This window comes from Pelobates fuscus, chromosome 8 (genome assembly GCF_036172605.1).
Source record: "Pelobates fuscus isolate aPelFus1 chromosome 8, aPelFus1.pri, whole genome shotgun sequence".
In the NCBI taxonomy this organism is placed as follows: domain Eukaryota; kingdom Metazoa; phylum Chordata; class Amphibia; order Anura; family Pelobatidae; genus Pelobates; species Pelobates fuscus.
Genome location: NC_086324.1, coordinates 153,918,355 through 153,937,790, shown reverse-complemented (window position 1 = coordinate 153,937,790; position 19,436 = coordinate 153,918,355). Strand labels below are relative to the sequence as shown.

The window sequence follows — 19,436 nt, the reverse complement described above, 5'->3', positions numbered from 1 at the left end:
ACTGTTTCTAAATTACAATTAAATTTTTTTTCTCTTGTCACATAATTCCTCTGATTTTGATCACAGGTGGTGGCTCTTGGGTTTTTCTCTGGGGAGAATGCTTACCTACAGAGCAGCTGGAATGTCCTGGATGGAGTCCTGGTCTTTGTTTCCATCATCGATATCATCGTGTCTCTGGCATCGGCTGGAGGAGCCAAAATCCTGGGCATCTTGAGAGTCTTGAGGTTGCTGCGTACCCTACGTCCCCTACGGTATTCATGCAATATTCCAGCTCTCTTTATTGGTGTGTGGCTCTTCTCCCTTAATCATGTAGGAACAGATAAACTGTGGGTTGCCCATAAAGAGAAATTTGGGGGCAAAGGTGTAAAGCAGGAGAAATAAGCAGGGAATTTCCACTGGCTTCAATGGTAAGTCTTCTGCTTTTAGGACTTTACCCAAGAACTGCTCTTGATATCCCCAAGTGTGACACTCTTATAGATGTATGGTGCTCAGGGCAACTTTATTAATTCATTAATTATTATTTTTTTTATATTTTTTTTATACTTTTCTTTATACCAGTAGGGATACATTGAGATTTGTCTCATCTCATCAAGTATGTCCTAGAAAGCATCTAAAATACAACGTTGCACATATAATAGGACACCTATACACTACAATTGTAGATACATTATTACACATGCAAAACAATTGTAAATTAATATTCAGTACAATGTTTTGTTTTTGAATGAAGGTAGAAGGATACAGATGGTTTTCAGGAACTTCAGACTGGTGGCAAATTTGATTGCCTCTGCCAGGTTATCCTTGTATGTAGAACTCTATAGGAGAAAGCTTCTCTGCCGAACCTTCTTTTTGAGGTGAAGAACGGAAAGTAAGGAGCAGAAAGTAAAGTGGAGGATATAGGGTGTTGAGGCACCAGGATTGAGCATACTGCTCAGGTAGTGTGAGAGTATTCCAAATATGAAGCAGACAAAAAAGGTGAAGAGTGCATTAGTATTTGAGAGTTGTCCAATTAAGTAGTTTTTTCATAGCTTAATGAAGGATACTGTAGTTACTTTGGAAACAGTGCAAAGTGGAAACACAGGAAGGTAATAGAGGCGGACCAGTGATGTAATTGCCCGTAAAGGGGGCAGGTCCACTCAAATTACAAACCCAACGAGGGCAGACCCTGCTGTAAGTCCTGTTCATTGATTTCTGCAGGGTCCTAATACCCTGATGCACTCCCGTTAGGCTTGTTGGGGACAGCTCCCTGCTGTTCCCAAAAACGGAACACCAGGGAACAAAAGTGGGGAGGAAGAACAGGACCTGAAAATCAGGACTGTCACACTAAAATTGGGATGGATGGGAAGCATGAAAGGGACATAAGAGTTATACAGAGTGTTACATTTAGTGAGAAATCTTTGTATCTATTACATCCCTATAGTCGTGGACTGGCATTAACATTTCCCACACAATCTAGAGCGCCAATTCTGAGATAACATTTGGAGGACTGTTGTTCAATATGTAAGCCAAATGACAGATTGGGATCTAACCACATACCAGGATATTTATAGGATCTGACAGTGACCAGGTAACAGTTAGATTTGTCGTAATGCATATTTTGGGATTAGTTAGTTTAAGCAATTTATGCTTTATTTTGAATTCCATTGCAAATATTTTGGCAGTATTTAAGGAAAGCTTATTTTTAGCACACCATCTTTCAACTTCTGCAAAAGCATGCAGTAACACGGCTTCATGTTGTGATAAGTTTGTGTTACTTGCATAGATTCTTGTGTCATCTGCATACATTTGCACAAGTGATGTCCTTCACCCGTGGAAAGGTGATTAATAAATATGGAGAATAGAATGGAGCCAAGAATTGAACCTTGGAGGACTCCACATATAACTTTGAGGGAGTGCGAGACACTGTGGGCCATGGACACAAATTTAGCCTTTTTCAGAAAAGTACAACAAAAACCACTAAAGAGGCTGGTCACCTGTATTTGGAACTGTAGGTTTATTTTGTAAGATTGCATGGTCAACCATATCTGCCCTTGTCAAAATAAAGGCTAATGGCTTGAGTATCCCATAAGATAACCCATTATTACTTTACTTTCATGTCATGGACTTGTGACGTTCTATATATATATATATATATATAATGGGAATATTGATTATCCAAACAGGAACTGATGGATTGAGTTGTGCTATTGAATACAACTTGCCAACAGCAACTGAGAGATACATTGTTAATTCCTGTTAAAGGGACACTATAGTCACCAGAACAACTACAGCTTATTGAATTTGTTCTGGTGAGTAGAATAATTACCTTCAGGCTTTTTGCTGTAAACACTGTCTTTTCAGAGAAAATGAAGTGTTTACATTACAGCCTAGTGATAACTTCACTGGCCACTCCTTAGATGGCTGTTAGAGATCCTTCCTGGGTCATGGCTGCCTAAAATGCATCCAAACATTCAGTATCTCCTCCCTCTGGATGCAGACACTGAACTTTCCTCATAGAGATTCATTGATTCAATTCATCTCTATGAGGAGATGCTGATTGGCCAGGGCTGTGTTTGACTGGTGCTGGCTCTGCCTCTGATCTGCCTCCTTCTCAGTCTCAGCCAACCCTATGGGGAAGCATTGTGATTGGATCAGGCTATCACATGTCAGCAGGCAGTGGGCAGGTCTAAAGTAAACAGGGACAAAGCCTGCATCTTCAGGCTTGAATACAAGTAGGATTTTACTATATTTAGGGAGGCAAGAGGGATCCAGGGGTGCTAGATGGTGGTTTTAACCCTATTGGGTCAGGAAAACATGTTTGTGTTCCTGACCCTATAGTGCTCCTTTAATGAAGTAAGGCAGGGATATATGTCACCATACTGCTTTTCCATTCCAAGCAAAGAGCCAGGTGCATTTATTTCTGATTGTGAACGACAGTTTTCCTGTCCTCCGTGTTATTTACAATCCGCACTGGTCTTGTGCACAATTTCTTTCCTATTTAGAGTCAGACATAAACTGTCATATTATACACCACTTAGCATTTGGCTGTCTTGGTTCCACTGTCTTGGTAAGACGGAACTGCAGAACACCCAGTTTTGGTTTATCTACAGCCATGTAGTTGGCAGTTGTTAGCTGCTAAATTACATGTTGTAATGCAGGTTATGACATCCTGTAGGACAAGTATTACTGTTAGATTACACCAAATGCTGCCTAAGAAACCAACTTGTTTTTTGTTTTGTTTTTTTTAAGGACCAAACTTCTGGAATAAAAGGGAACCATGACATGTCACACATGTCATGTGTCCTTAAGGGGCTAGAGTAAGTGGTGACTTTGATAAATTAAAATTATATTAAAGTGCAATAACATTATTTTTCATATCCTGCTGGCATTTTGGGAATATGCTTTCCCAAAAAGAGTGTCAGATCATTATTATTTAGATTGTTTTTTTTTTGTAATTATAATATTTGCCCTTTATACTTTTTCTGACTTTATATACTTGCTTATTTAAAAAAAAAAAAAAAACCCTTGTCCTATTTTTCTTTGTAGTATGCACAAATAGAAAACAAAAAAATATATATAATGTTTGTGGCGTTTGCTGAACAGCAGTCTATAAGTGCAGTTGCTGTTTTTTCCGAATTTCGTCTGCTAGCTATGCGTCCCATATTTCAAATAAAGGTTATGTTTATTGTTTTTTTAATTAAAAATGCCTTTGGTAGTGAATGGGTCAATGGAACCTGCACGGTTTAAACGACAAGCAATAGTGGTAAATGGAACACGACCTCTTTCCATTAAACCATTTAAACCTTTGTGAACTATGTCATTTGATTGGTTATTTTTGTGTTTGAAAACAGCTGTGTGCTTTATTAGATGGGTCTCTGGGGTTGTTCTTTCTAAACACCTTCTCTATTTTTTTTTTTGCTTTGTTTCATTATTGTATAGGAAAGCGTTCCTGCGTTTATTTTGCATGTCCCGATTTCAGCGAGTTGAAACATGCGTTTTGTATTTTGTTCTTACCCGGCTGTGGTTTTATTAGGGATGTAAGTGATGATCAAGAATTAAACTGGCAGAAAATAAAAGCACTGCAATTGTTCTGTGACCTCTTGACTGCCGAAGGTACTTTCAGGGTCTGTTCTCAATGTTTGTTCGCAAACAGATTCTTCAAATCCGTAGAGAATATCAGCAGTTCAAGGCAGATACGCATTTTACACAGCATAAAAAAAAAAATTCACACACGTTGTTACTGCAGTACACGAACATTCCTGTAATAAACAGAACGCAAGCCTTTTCTTTCTGTGGGTAAAAAAATGCACTTCCACTCCATGCAATTCATATGCAGCAGTTTGAACTATAATCCCAAATCACAGAGCACGTGTGTGTTTGGAATTTGGGATCTCTTTTGATCTGTATTCAAAATTCTGGTTTATTTACTAACCCACAAATTAAATTAGTGAAAATTCACCAGGGGCTATTAAATGTTAGGCCAAAATAGCTGATTGGAAAAATTCTCCAAGTTAGTTTTTTTGGCTTTGCTACTGGTTAATATTTGTCAATATTTGAAATTTCCCAGGACAGCTCAAGGTTTAGTGAATAACTATTTGATTGCCGAGTGTATGCCCTCTGTCAGGTGTGGTGCCACCATGTTCCCTGGGGTTCTGAAATTAACTGAAGCAATAATAAAACACTACGTTTATGAAGAATGTAGTCCCCTAGAGATTGGAACTAGCGATCTTATGCCTTGAAGTCTGCCTTGTCCACACTCTGGCGGAATAACTATTGTCCGATGTGGTATAGCTATAATTATTTTCAATGGCCAACTTATTAGGCAGTGCTTTACAATATTAGAAAGGTGGAAATGTAACAATAAATGAGACAATTACAAATTATAAATACAGGAACAATAGGTTGATAAGGACTCTGCTTAAAATAATTTACAATCTAGAGCAAGGGTTCCTAACCCAGTCCTTGAGTACCCCCTACCAGTCCAGGATTTATGGATTACCCTGTTGTGTCTAAAGTGTTTCTTTTTTCTTTTTTCTAAAAATACCTTAGAGGATTACTATAGGGTCAGGAACACAAACATGTATTCCTGACCCTATAGTGTTAAAACCACCATCAAGCCCCCCTGGACTCCTCATGCCTCCATAAATAGAGCAAAATCGTACTGTATTCAAGCCTGAAGCTGTAGATCTGCGTGCTGTTTATCTCAGAAAACCAAGCAGTCTGCTGACATCATCAGAAGTGGTAGCCTGATCCAATCACAGTGCTTCTCCATAGGATTGGCTGAGACTGTGAAGGAGGCAGATCAGGGACAGAGCCAGCATGATTCAAACACAGCCCTGGCCAATCAGCATCTCTTCATGGAGATACATTGAATCAATGAATCTCTATGAGGAAAGTTCAGTGTCTGCAGGCAGAGGGAGGAGATACTGAATGTTTGGATGCATTTTAGGCAGCCATGACCCAGGAAGGATCTCTAACAGCAATCTGAGGAGTGGCTAGTGGAGTTATCACTAGACTGTAATGTAAACACTGCATTGTCTCTGAAAACACAGTGTTTACAGCAAAAAGCCTGAAGGTAATGATTCTACTCACCAGAACAAATGTAATATGCTGTAGTTGTTCTGGTGACTATAGTGTTCCTTTAAACACAACTTGGTAATCCATAAATCCTGGGCTGTTAAGGAGTACTTGAGAACTGGGTTGGGAACCACTGATCTAGAGGATTTCTTTAGCATTCAATCACATTACCAAGTAAAATCACTCTCTTTCTTTATATCGCTGGGGTAATGATGGAACTTGCATTATATAAGTCTCAATTCATTAAAATTGAATTCTAAAATGAGTGTGGGATTTACTCTCAATAACTGAGATTCATATTGCCCGAGCATGACATTTTTCCCATCTCACGTCGTGAACTCACCATTTATTCAGCATTCCGTCAAGTTTTACTATGGAAGTTTCAGCCATAATATTGTTCCATTAAATTGTCCTACAAAATATATGTAATGGTTACAATGCTTAAGGAAACTGTTTATGTGTCGGACGTCGGACTATGACGGTTGCATTTATAACTCATCTTCAGACTACTCATCACTATTATTCTTGTGTTGGTTACAGAGTTATCAGCAGAGCGCCAGGCCTCAAACTGGTGGTAGAGACCTTGATTTCTTCACTCCGACCCATTGGAAATATCGTCCTGATCTGTTGCGCTTTCTTCATCATCTTTGGTATTTTGGGAGTACAGGTAAGGGTTGGGGGAACTTGTTGCAGTTTCAGTAAAATAATAGTTGATACATGTTTAACTAGGATAAGTTTTACCGTGAGCATCAGTCTTACGATGCCCATCAAACAACTCATTAAAGGTTAGAAATGTAGCTTGCTTTGAGTTGTCATTAACCGCTGCAATAATCCCTCCAGGCGAGTGAAACAGTGAAAAAACTGGGGTAAAACCTAAATTCAGTTTTTTGGTTGTTTCTTGAGTGTTTGTTCCTAGTGTGCTTATATTCTTTACAAGTAAACTAAGGGATTATCATCACAGTTACTTCTATTGAAATGGCTTTAATGAGGACACATCAAAATTGTTTAGTTTACTTTTAATAAAAAAAGTTCACATGCAGATGTTTATTTTAACACCAAACCACCTCAGCACAAGTCTTGCTCAGCATGATAGAAGTTATAGTCAAACGGGGACAGACGATATCAAGTCATGCAGTGTCTTGTGTTTTTTGTTGTTGTTTTTTTCTACAATCGTACCTTGGAAGGGCAGTGGTAAAAAACTAGAATTGTGTAGTGTTTTTAGAGCATAGGTGCCCAGATGTTGTGGAACTACCTTTAGAATGTTTTTAGAATGACAAAGCATCATGGACGTTGTAGTTTTAAAACATCTGGGGAGTTACCTTTTGGGCACCGCCGTGTTAGAGGGTTAGATTGTATGACAGCTGTGTGTGTGAAGCGCCCTTCCCTATTACGTCTTGGGTTAGAATTCTGTGTTGTGACTCCAGATGCAAATGCTGTACAAAATCGATTGGCAGCCAGGAGTTAGCATCCCTGCTGCTGATTCACAGCCCATAGATGCAGCACTACACACACAAAAAAAGAAAAATGTATTTGTCTCCAGAATTAAACATTTTTAAGAGAAAGGAAGCAGGTTTTTGCACCACAACCACTTCAGAGATGAGTAACCCTTTAAATGCACAGGCTTGGCATTCCATACAAATTAACTTACTTTTCCCATGATCCCCTGGCACAACTGAATTGTTTGGGCATGGTTTTGGTGAGTTTTCCTGTACTGAGTCCTTCTAAACTCTAAAATTGTTGATTGGGGAAAATAAATAGTCAGGGGGCACAAAATACTATACTACAAAGGGAATCGAGATATTTCTTTCCTTACAAAAAACAACAACAACATTATTACAATATCTAACTCCAAAAAAGACATTTAGAGTCACTTTTCAGTAAGTGTAGGCTTTGCAGAATATATAAACCAAGGATGAATGACAGAGATGGATAACTACATTGCTTCACATTCTCAAACACAATCTTCATGTTTTCGAGAGGTGGAACAGGACCTTTAATTACCATTTCTGCTTCCTGGGACCATTATGGACTTTTCCATCCCCCTTTCAGTGTTCCAATTATCTCTCCTTCACAGACTCGTAATTAATTGAATTTATGGACTTACCCTTGTGCCGTGTCAGCCTCTCATTAACATATGAATATCTAGAGATGAACCAGTTTCCTGACCTCATGCCCATATTTGTTCGTTGATCACTTGTGGTTTATGCTGGGTGGAGGAGGAGTCACTTGAGATAAATGAGAAATCTAGGTATTTTAATTGCCCTGGCTATTTGGCTGACCCCAAAAAATTAATAATTGTTTTTTTTGTTTTTTAGCTTTTTAAAGGGAAGTTTTATTACTGTGAGGGTCTGGAAACTCGTAATATCACAAACAGATCAGAATGCAACCGAGCGCGTTACAAATGGGTACGGAGGAAGTACAACTTTGACAATTTGGGGCAGGTAGGTCATATGATGCTGGATTTACCCTCAATTCTTTTTCAGATGATCAAAAAACGAAAAGTTCCTAAATTCTATTGCAGAACATGATAAAATAATAATATTGCCATCAGAAAAAGTGTATTGACTATCAAATTGGTGATCAATTTGAAAACCCTTGGGCTTTGTTGCCACGATTTGTGATCAATGACACAATTATTGAAGGGATACTCAAGACATCCACACGCATTTCATACAAACGTTTGGTGCAATTGGAAAGTTAGGTTACACTTTCTATTGTATTAATCTTGTTTTATTTTTCTTTCTTTTAAATAGTAACTAGTTTTACTTATAATCCCACTCTTTCTCTATACATTTTAATGCTTCATCTATACAATACATTTAGAAAGAATGGGTCAACTTTGCCAAAAAGTTGTCTAATGCCAACCGTAGGATGGGGGTCTTGTAGTAATTCCTCTGCAGGCTACATCCGTACTTGACAAATTGCATTTAACAAATAAACCAAAAACATCACATTTATCAACACATTTAGTTCTATTTTTTTATTTTATTTTTGCAATGCACATCGTTTGCCCAGTTTCTAATTCATTTTCTATTTCAGCACAGTCGGACACAATGAGATTTGTGACAATACATATCAATTAGATGCTAATAATATTATACATGTTCCTGTCTTTTCTTAGGCTCTGATGTCACTGTTTGTTCTGTCGTCCAAAGATGGCTGGGTAAATATCATGTACGATGGTCTGGATGCTGTTGCCACAGATATTCAGGTATAAAACATCTCTTTTGCGACCGAGTTTTCATTAGAGTAATGTGCAGTCTTGTGGTGCCTCCAATACAACATTTAATTTCAGTGGGATGAGACAGTGGGATGTTACATTGACTGCAGTCTTTGTTGTAGCTGCTCAAACCTATTCTAAAGAACTTGTGATTTGCAAAAAAGGAGGACTAAGTCACTAGTCCACCTCTGAGAGTCATCTCTAAGGAGTCAGTCGTCTTCATAAATGGGATTTAGTCAGAGATTCGGATCTTTAATATCTCGGTAGGGTAAGAAGTTAGGGGTTTTAAGAACAATACTGTAGCAAGTAGTAGGACAACGTATCATTCAAGCCGTTAAGACTTTGGAAAAACATTCACAGAGAGCTTATTAACCCCCTTAAGGACACGACATGTGTGACATGTCATGATTCCCTTTTATTCCAGAAGTTTGGTCCTTAAGGGGTTAAACTTGCATTGTTTTTGTGTTCTGCACATATTGGACTGGGTTTTACTCTGAATTCAGAAAGCATTGTAAACTCCAACTCGTATTTTTTTGAGGAATTTCACTTGCCCGAACAGGGAACAACACAGGAAATGGTCAAAAGCAGTCATTATTCAATAGTGTGGGAATCTGGGAGAGAAAACACAGCCAACCATTTTCACTTATTGATTAATCATCTTAGGAGTGTATTCAGCAACTAGTGATGGGGAGAATTCACAAGGGGAATGTATTGTTGGGAATAACAGCTCTTTAGGGGCCATTTTGAAACCGTGCTATTTTGATGTCAATTTAGAAAATCTGATTTCCACAATTCATTGTAAGTCAGAGACATTTGTAAATCGAATTTGCAAATTTTTGGTCAAAATAGCTGAATTAAGAAAAATTCTGCAATTTTTTTCAGCAACACCTACTTTGCTCTATAAAAAGGTATTTCCCACAATGCACAGGCAGACTACAGGGTAGCCAAGCATTACGGGAATATGGTTCGAAGGTTAGCGATAACTATGCTAGATTGTGTGTAGATGTTACATTGTGTTCTTATATTATTTCAAATTAGCTTTCCTCTGTCTCACTTCTGTATAAATTGGTTCACTGACAAGTACGGAGAGGGGGTCAGCATCAATCTTGTTATGTGTTCAGTGAAGCACCGGAATGAGATAATAGGCTCACTATCCTTTAACAGACAGGTTCTAGCCATATTTCTTCATATGTATTTTTACTTTTCTGTTGCAGCCAGTTCGCAACCACAACCCATGGATGTTACTTTACTTCATCTCCTTCCTCCTCATCGTAAGCTTCTTCGTCCTCAACATGTTTGTTGGCGTGGTAGTCGAGAATTTTCACAAGTGTCGTCAACACCAAGAAGCCGAGGAAGCCCGTCGCCGAGAGGAAAAACGTCTCCGTCGACTGGAAAAAAAGCGCAGGAGTAAGGCGTTCTATATGTCTGGTCGGTAGACTGTTTATAAAGGAATCTTTCTGAGCCTTGCCTGCTGCCAAAGCATAGCAACGTCCTGTTTTAGACAAATGTAGAGAAGTAGATCGATTTTGAGAGGGTAACGGCGCAACAGGTCACTTGGTAAAGCAATTGGGTGATGATGGCCACGAAAGTGAGGCAACTTAAAAACAAGTGCTGTATTTTTGCCGTTTGGGTCATGATATTTTGTGGCATTTCGGAAAACTGTTACAAGGTTTTTGTTTATTTAAACAAATAAATATTGTTACATTTTTCACCTATAAAAAAAAAAGACATTATCTTTGTTCGTTCGTCTGTTTGTCATCGCTTTTCTGTCTGTCTGCCTATTTGTCTATATATGTCCATCAATTTATTATACATATTTCATAGGTTTGTACGTGTTTGTGTTTTGTCATTGATTGTGTCTAATCCTATGGAACAATATTGGCAACTAAAAGCCATTTATCTGTCACAATCAGTTTGTTTTTATTTAAGTATATGTTTTGTTTGTTTGCTTGTTTTTTATTAAAACATACCAGTCCTGTCATTATAAATCTATCCAAGTGCTTGGTGCAAATGAACATTTTCTTTTGTGTTCTCATGTACAGCATTTGTTGAATGTGCGTTTGTCTTTGTTTAGACTTGTGAATGCTTTCTTTTGTTATGTGTCTGGGAGATTTGTAACCACCACAAAATATCTGAGGTAAAATGCAGAAACACAGCAAATTGTGTCATTTTAAACGGTGCGTCACTTGTGCTATCCGATGGCTGGCCTCCATTGTGTTGCCTTTTTCCTCTCAAACCGCCTGTAGTGCAATTAGAGCCTGTAATGACAACGCATGTCCCTGCATGCAAAGCCTAGGCTGCATGAGGAGCACAGGCCGAGCAGAGAACCGGAATACGCTGAGTCCATAAAGGAAAATAGATAAGAATTAAAATATAGAACACGTTTGTTTATTTAGCTAAGCTATAATTACAATGACATAATACAAATGGAAATACTCAAAATTACTGATGGCAAATTTGTCAAGTTCTTTGGCTTGACTTAGGTCAACGCGAGCAACAATAATATCACTGTGGCAATGCTGTGTACAACTATATTTAGTAGAGTCAGCCATTTTGAAAGTTTGACCTGCATTACTCATTCCCATTTTAGTCCATTTTGTCGGCAACGTGTTCACATTTTGTGTGTGGATCTTATAGGAAATTGACAAAACTGGTAAATGAAAGCTTTTGTTCCTCGGGACGTCTTTGAGGAATGTTTTGAATCGTCCTGTATTTCTCTCTGTAATTTAATCCTACCACTATAGTCTGCTAACATAAAATTGACACAAACTGCTTAAATGTGTTCTCAGGAAAGGGTTACATGATATTGCGGAGGAGTAAGTTAACTGAAACACATATGTTAAGAAATAATTCAGTGTCGAGTTTTTTTGTTTTTGTCTTTTTCTTGTTTTATGATTTGCCAAGCATAAAAAATTAAGGAACTTTTATTTTTTTTAATTTACCTATTACAAACACCAATTATTCCCAGTTACCAGACTGTGGGGAAACGGTGGTATTCTAGCATGTGTAGTGCAAATTAGTTAATATTTGAAATGCATTAAAAACCTGTCAAATATTCTGACAGTGATGATGCCAATCTGTTACTGCTCTTTTATTATGCTGGTTTCACCCCTCCCTCTCGGGCTGCGAGAACCCAGTCATAAAGTTTGATATGCAAAAGTTGCTGTAGAATGTTGGGCTGGTTAGGTATGTAAAATCTAGGGTACATATCTTATCTTTCTTCCACACTATATGTTGTAACTAGTTCTCCAAAATGTAAGTGTTTTGTTTGATAACCAAATTTATATTCAGTGCAATGTATTTTAGGAAATATTGGGAGATATCTGTAAAAAGCAATTGTTTAGCAAACTGCTAGAATTAGGTATCTGGGACCCATGATCGAGATTTTTATTTTTCCACTTTAAAATCATTGCCAATTGTTCTTTAAAAAAAAAAAAAAAACATGTAAGTCCCAAGTGCAAGATACAGGAAATATCAGTTGATATTTGGAAAACGTAATAAAAAAAGCTAAACAGTTTTATATATGATAGCACAGCAGGGAGGCACGTATTAAAGATTAAAGATGGATTGTGTAGTTGCTGTTGGTATTGGATACGTATATATAAACTTTATTTTTATTGTATAGTTGGTTTCCATGCATAGTAACGTTGAAAATAGTCTATAAACTAGACTGTGTCTGTGAGATTGTAGATTGTCTAGGGAAAAGATTTCGTTTACGGAAGGGAAGGTTAAGACGTAATGGGATCGGACCTATGCTTCTGCAGATATATGCCTGGGGAATGCCTAAAAAAGTAGCAATCTGGGTTTATTCCATCTCGCAAACTAGAATATCTTCCAATCAAGGCAACTTATCCCTAATATACTGCAAAGGTCCCTGGTCAAATAACTGCTTTAAACTCCTGTAAAGGTCTGATTTTAAGTTCCAATTGGACTGGAGTGTCTAAGTGAAACGAGGATTGGAGACTTGATCGTTTCTGTATTGTTCCCTCAACACGTTTCTACATCGGCAGAATGTTAATGTATTATCTGACCCTTTAAAAGTGAATGTACTGGTTGCCACTATATAGGCAGGCACTGATACTTTAGCTGATGTGGACTATAAGTTGTTTATTCACTCAAAAGAGAGTCATCGCAAGCTGCCAAAAAACTTAGAAAACATAAGCAAAAATGACCAATAAATTAAGAAATATGTATCTTACGGACATAATTTGAAATAATATGCTACTAGCCAGACACTTGCCAATGCACAGCTCTTCCTACCATGTGATCTCTGATCAGACAGTGTAGTAGAATATGCAAAGGCTTTCCTGTAAGATGACATTTGACATTAAAAGTTAATCATAGTGACGATAAGATACCAACACATACCAACATGATAGCCACAAATGATTAACTTTGCTGTAGTTAATGGTTATCTTTGCACGTCTAGATATATATTAGAAGGAGGAACTTGCTTGAGATCTCTCGCCCTTATAAATGTGTCAGGCTGTCAGGGAGTGTGCGGGCTGTTTGTCTTAGTAGACAAACAGTGTTTTGAACATTCTTTCTACACATAATACAGTAAACGTTAAATCGTGAGTAATCCTCATGGACCCAACTTTCAACCCACGTTCCACCTTCCACATTAGCATCTTAAATGGTATTCATTGGCGGAGAGTGTCATCTGACATGCTCAACCGATAAATTACTTCCAAAGTTGAACCAAATTGACATATTGGCAGATGGGAGACTTCTACTTTAGTGATACCTGTAAAGAGGACCCAGACCACAGGCTCTCAAAGAACCTAGGCTAGTGCCACGCCATTCACAAATAGTTCGAACCTTAAGAATGGGAGGGTGCCATGGATCACTCCCTTTAAATATATGTGGTTGTTTGCCATTTTTCAGCATGCTTTGCATGTCAATTCCAGACATAATGATTCCAAAATCATTATTATGTCTTCACATTTTTTTAATTTTTTTTTCTCTGTTTTACTTTAGCTTTGATTTGTTTCATAACCTCCTGTCGTTAATTGCCTTTCATAAAATGCCAGGCTCTATTCATTGACTCTTTGACTGTTAGGAGTGACTCCCTCTCCTTCCGCCTCTGTTCACATAGTAGAATTATTTATACAGATCTTACGATCTTCCCATCTTTCCTTCTCCTCTCATTTGCTTTGATTACGCTATATCATTAATCAAGGCTTTAAATGCTCTTTGCATCATCATAACTCTCTTCTCAGTGTTCAGGACTACTTAAAAAACAACAACATACCACTAAACATATAACACTAGCTAAAAGTGCAAAACTAGGTAAACATATAGAACTAGCTAAATGTATAACACTAGGTAGACGTATAAACTAGCTACGAATTCCAATACATTTACTAAACTTCTTCATTGTCCAAAGTCCCAAGAATCCCAGACAATTTCTTGGTTGATATACTGATTTGTGGTTACAACGACAGTTGTTACGATGTTTTTCTTTATGTAAATTCGTTCTATTCTTTCTATTCATTCTGTCAAGATTTTTTATTTTTTTTTGCTAGATGGGTTTTTATAAACTAAAAATAGGCTGTATAAATATATTTCTTAGAATGCCTCACAATGAGCTGGATACTTGGCTATTTAGTAGCAACTATTAGACGAAAAATATACATGGCGTGCAGATGTAATCCGAAAAACCACATACGAGAAAAACCACAATTGTGCACTGATAACTAACAAAAACATCGATTTCATTATTCTCGTCTTAAATACGTCTTAGAACTTCATTGTGCTAATTTGGGACAAGTACACGCAGCTATTATTACAAGGACGCCAAAAACTAGCCCGTTAACTGTTGCCTCACTATGTATCCCACAAAACGTTACCAGGAAACGTTTCGCACAGAGTTAAGAGAAGTATAACCCAACACTTCTATATTCTAAAATTGGCAATGGGTAAAAACATATGTATTATGCGGATTAACACATTCATAACGCTAGGCAAGGATTTACACCGCATCTATCTGTTTTGTGTTAGCGAGACTTTGCCATAGTTTAAACATCAAGACACAGTCAGACATTATTTGAGCTTAAAAACATCATGCCGTGTGTCTGCTTGTGTATTATGGCTTTGTGTAGGGTAACTGTATTCTAAGGTGAATTTTATATTAATTTGCATTTTGCTTAGTGTGGAACTTATGTTAAATAAGTGTTAACTTATGTGGAAGACATCATAATGCACCTTAACAATTACACTTACAATTTCACAGTTCATAAAATATAAACTGTGGCTGTCACCTAGCAGGTATTCTGGCAGGCCAGTTAAATATTCATTCAGTAAGAATACTTTGGATGAAGTAAAATTTCCATTTTTTTTTCTTTCCCTCGAGAATGTAGCAGCCGTGCTGTGCTTGGACTAGAGGCTGGCGATTGACATAAGCTGATCAATATGTCCACAAATTAGCTTCTCGCAATATTCCTTTTAAATTGCATCCCTGTTCTATTGTACGTAAAATGGAACTGAAGCGGCGTTAATGTTTTTTATCCAATGAAGTGTCAGCTTTTTTAATAGGAAAAAAACAGCATACTCAGTAAATAATCACATAACAATTTGCTGATACAAATGTCCAAAACTCTTGTATTCTTAAATTGAAGTACCCTAGAATTAACTGCTATCTCAGCTATTTGTTGTGTATTCTGGTGTTGTACCTGCGTGCCTTTTAGAGCGAGAAAGATCATAGGAAGCTACCAGAACCTTTTCTTCTGAATTTTCTTTCCCCTAAATAAAGTACCAGCATTCTCAACGTATCATTCCTATCCAAAGTTGGATGGTTAACGTGGAAGTTACCTTTTGCATAAGTCAATTGGCATTGGAGATGCCTAGCTGTAGACCAAGGATAGGCAACCTTCTGCACTCCAAATGTTGGGAAATACATCTCTCAGAATGCTCTTATATAGATAATACTGACAAAGCAACATGGGAGATGTGGTCCACAACATCTGGAGTGCCGATGGTGGCCTTTCCCTGCGTAGACCCTTGTTTATTGTCAATCTCCACCACATTGTTTTGATACAAACTGGGGAGATGGTTCCCAAAGCCAGAAGATAACAAGATGTAGTAGTCATGCTGCTTAGACTCCCCCTCTAAAAGTCTGGGATAATACAGATGTTGCTGCGGTTTTGTATCATTTGGCTAAGGGTGATGAGACTGGTTCTCTAATAACAGCTGGAATGCCACAGTTTGCCTGACTATTTTTTGAGCGTTAGTCAGTGATGACAGACTCATCTCTGCTGATTATTGATTACTATCCATTTGCTCTCTGCGTGAACCCTCAGATCATATTATCTCCTATCCCTTTGTTTATCCTAACTCAGTAATCCAAATCATATGCTTTTGTGGCTTTTTATGATTTCATTCGCACACAGTTATGTACCGGGAAGAGTGGATTTGCAGAAGCGGTTTAGGAAAGTCAGTACTGTGAAAGCAATTAATGTGAGATTAATTTGCTAATTAGCAGTCACTTCCTGGTTTCTGGAAACTTTGAGAATTTGCAACAAACAATAGGAATCCAGAGGTGAATATATTCTATCGATCAAATGTCTTCTAAAATTAATTCTATTAATAATGCATTCACAAAGGGGTGGGGGGAACTGCAGCATGGAGAGCCACAGTAACCTTAATATTCAATAAAGGGACACTTTTGTCACCAAAACAACTTAAGCTTAATGAAGCCGTTTTGGTGTATATATCATGCCCCTGCAGTTTCACCGCTTAATTCTTTGCCATTTAGGAGTTAAATCACTGTTTATGCAGCCCTAGTCACACTTCCCTGCATGTGACCTGCACAGCCTTCCTAAACACTTCCTGTAAAATGTCATCTAATGTTTATTCTTCCTTTTTTGCAAATTCTAAATAATTTAGAATGTCTTATCTCCTGCTCTTGTAATAGCTTGCTAGACCCTACAGGAGCCTCCTGTGTGTGATTAAAGCTCAATTTACAGAGCAGGATATAAAAACATTTAAAGGAAGTAATATATGATTGAAATTTAAACCATTTTTTTTAGGGTTGCATAAGCAGAAACAAAAGTGATTTAACTCCTAAATGGCATAGAATTGAGCAGTGAAACTTCAGAGGCATACTCTATACACAAAAACTGATTCATTAAGCTAACGTTGTTTTAGTGACTATAGTGTCCCTTTAATGACATTTTACTTTTTAAAGGAATACTCCAGTTTTAGGGGGCTCCCTCTAAGTCTAGTGATGATTTCGTGAAGATCTCCCTGCTAACCCAGTGATTTTCATAGAGACTCATTGCATGCCTCCCAAGTGTCCCTACTTAGGAGTGGCAGTCCCTATTTTGGCCCCAAATCTCTCTGTCCCTCTTTTCTATTATAATTTCCCTGTTTACTAAGAGCTCCATATTATTAGTTAGTCTGAGCATATACCAAAGCTCCACAGTAATAATACTCACATTTTAGTTGCATACATTTTTATTAGTAAGTCAGCTAGAATTTCTCGTAACATCTCCCCCTCCCGCTACATCCCCCTTTACACACATACAATTAAAGTGTCCTTCTTTGTCCAATGAAATGTTGGAAGGTATAGCCTTGTGAGACTGGGTCCATGTGCAGTAATTAACTTGTTAGGAAGCATCTGTGAGTGGGTGCTTGGGGCAAATATAGAATGGAACCCAGATAAATTAAATGGAGCAATTTCTCATGAAAGTGATATATTAGGGATTGGAATGTTCCTTTAAATAAGCCAAGAAATACATGTATCAATATTTCAGGTCCAAAAAAAAAAAGAACATTTTTTATGCCTATAGTGCTCTCATACCTAAATCAAAATACTAAAACATTTATCAGCTGCTGGATCTGCAGAAAAATAATGATTTTGACAGTAATATGTGGAGATACAGTTGAAGAATATACTTTTTAAAGAGTTATGCACTGAACTTTGAATTCTAGCATAAGTTTGAATTGTAACAAACTGGATTGCAAACTTTAGGAAATATAGCTGATCTGGGAAAATTCTCCAACTGATCTTTAGTTGTAGCCGGGCTATTTTAGGCTAAATTTTGCCATTTGAATTTCAATTTGCTACAATTTGGAGTTTAGTAAATAAACGCCATAATATATTTATTAATGAACTGCAAATTGAACTGCAAATTCTTAGAGGGATTGTAGATTTGGACCAAAATAGTCAAACTGGAAAAATTCTAGAAAAAGATAGATAGATAGATAGATAGATAGATGGACGGGCATACTATGATGGAATGATAGATATACAATAGATAGATAGATAGATAGATAGATAGATGGACGGGCATACTATGATGGAATGATAGATATACAATAGATAGATAGATAGATAGATGGACGGGCATACTATGATGGAATGATAGATATACAATAGATAGATAGATAGATAGATGGACGGGCATACTATGATGGAATGATAGATATACAATAGATAGATAGATAGATAGATGGACGGGCATACTATGATGGAATGATAGATATACAATAGATAGATAGATAGATAGATAGATAGATAGATAGATAGATAGATAGATAGATAGATAGATAGATGGACGGGCATACTATGATGGAATGATAGATATACAATAGATAGATAGATAGATAGATAGATAGGTGGACGGACGGACAGATAGACAGACCACCGATGATAAATAGATAGATAGATAGATAGATAAACGGACAGACGGACTATAATGGATGGATAGATAGACAGACAGATGAACGGACTAACAGATAGACAGAGAGACAGACAATGGATAGACGGACAGACGGATGGACTGACTGACTGGCTGACTATGATGGATGGATAGATATCCCAGAATCCCCAGCTCAACATTATACTTTAGACTTCATCCAGCATTTCTGCATGTACCCATAACAATTGAATGCTGTTTCAAACACTGCTTTTTTTTTTAAAAGCAAAGCATGCATTAAGATCCAAAAGGACCATTAAAAGAAACATGATTTCTTGGAATCTATGGGCCCACGGAGGACATCCCAAAGTAGTTCTTGAAATAGGCAGGCGATTAGCACACATATATCCATAATTTCCTTATAGAATCAGGCATTTCGACTGCAAAATTGAGGACTAGCACTTTTTACTCTCTAAGAGTTTGTGCAACGTTTAAAGAAGACAACGGACAAGTGATTGATAGATGAATATAGATTTTATGGTAAGAGAGGCAGAGCAATTTTCTCCACATTAATGGTGCTGTCACGGTGAAGTTGCCTCAAAATATTTTTGGAGGAGAAAAGTTCTGCTCCTGTATATTTCAATTGTACGCGTGTTAGATTGTATCCCTCTATATATATATCGGCATTCCAGGTATGTGTATACATTCATACCCATTTATGTAAATACGTACAGTATAGGGACTGTGTCACAAACTAGTCTAGCATGTGGGAAGGGTGAACTCAGTCAGAGACTGCATCGTCTTTTATATCAATTCATTTTACTCATCCTCTGCTTGAGAAAAATGAACTGAAACACATTTTCTTGAGTTTCAATTCTAGCAGGGGTTAGTCCTAGACGGTAGTAATTGTTAAAGATCTGCCAGTGTGGCACTGTGGTAATGCTTTGAGTCTAGCCATGCCAAATAAAATAATTTGAATACAGAAAAGACGATAGCTTTCGATAGGCCTCTGGGCAGCC

General features: G+C 37.5%; 1 protein-coding gene across 3 annotated transcripts in view; it reads left to right on the top strand.

Annotated features, from left to right (window-relative positions):
* The window catches only part of CACNA1H (calcium voltage-gated channel subunit alpha1 H), a 200,608-nt gene that overhangs the window by 143,809 nt on the left and 37,363 nt on the right, over window positions 1-19,436 (top strand). For 2 of the 3 annotated variants that reach the window (XM_063430447.1, XM_063430445.1), the window contains exons 19-23: window positions 67-251; window positions 6,097-6,223; window positions 7,872-7,997; window positions 8,678-8,767; window positions 9,991-10,204. In XM_063430447.1, coding sequence (XP_063286517.1) covers window positions 67-251; window positions 6,097-6,223; window positions 7,872-7,997; window positions 8,678-8,767; window positions 9,991-10,204 — 742 coding nt within the window. The remainder of the gene's footprint in view (window positions 1-66; window positions 252-6,096; window positions 6,224-7,871; window positions 7,998-8,677; window positions 8,768-9,990; window positions 10,205-19,436) is intronic. The other variant, XM_063430446.1, reaches the window with a different exon arrangement.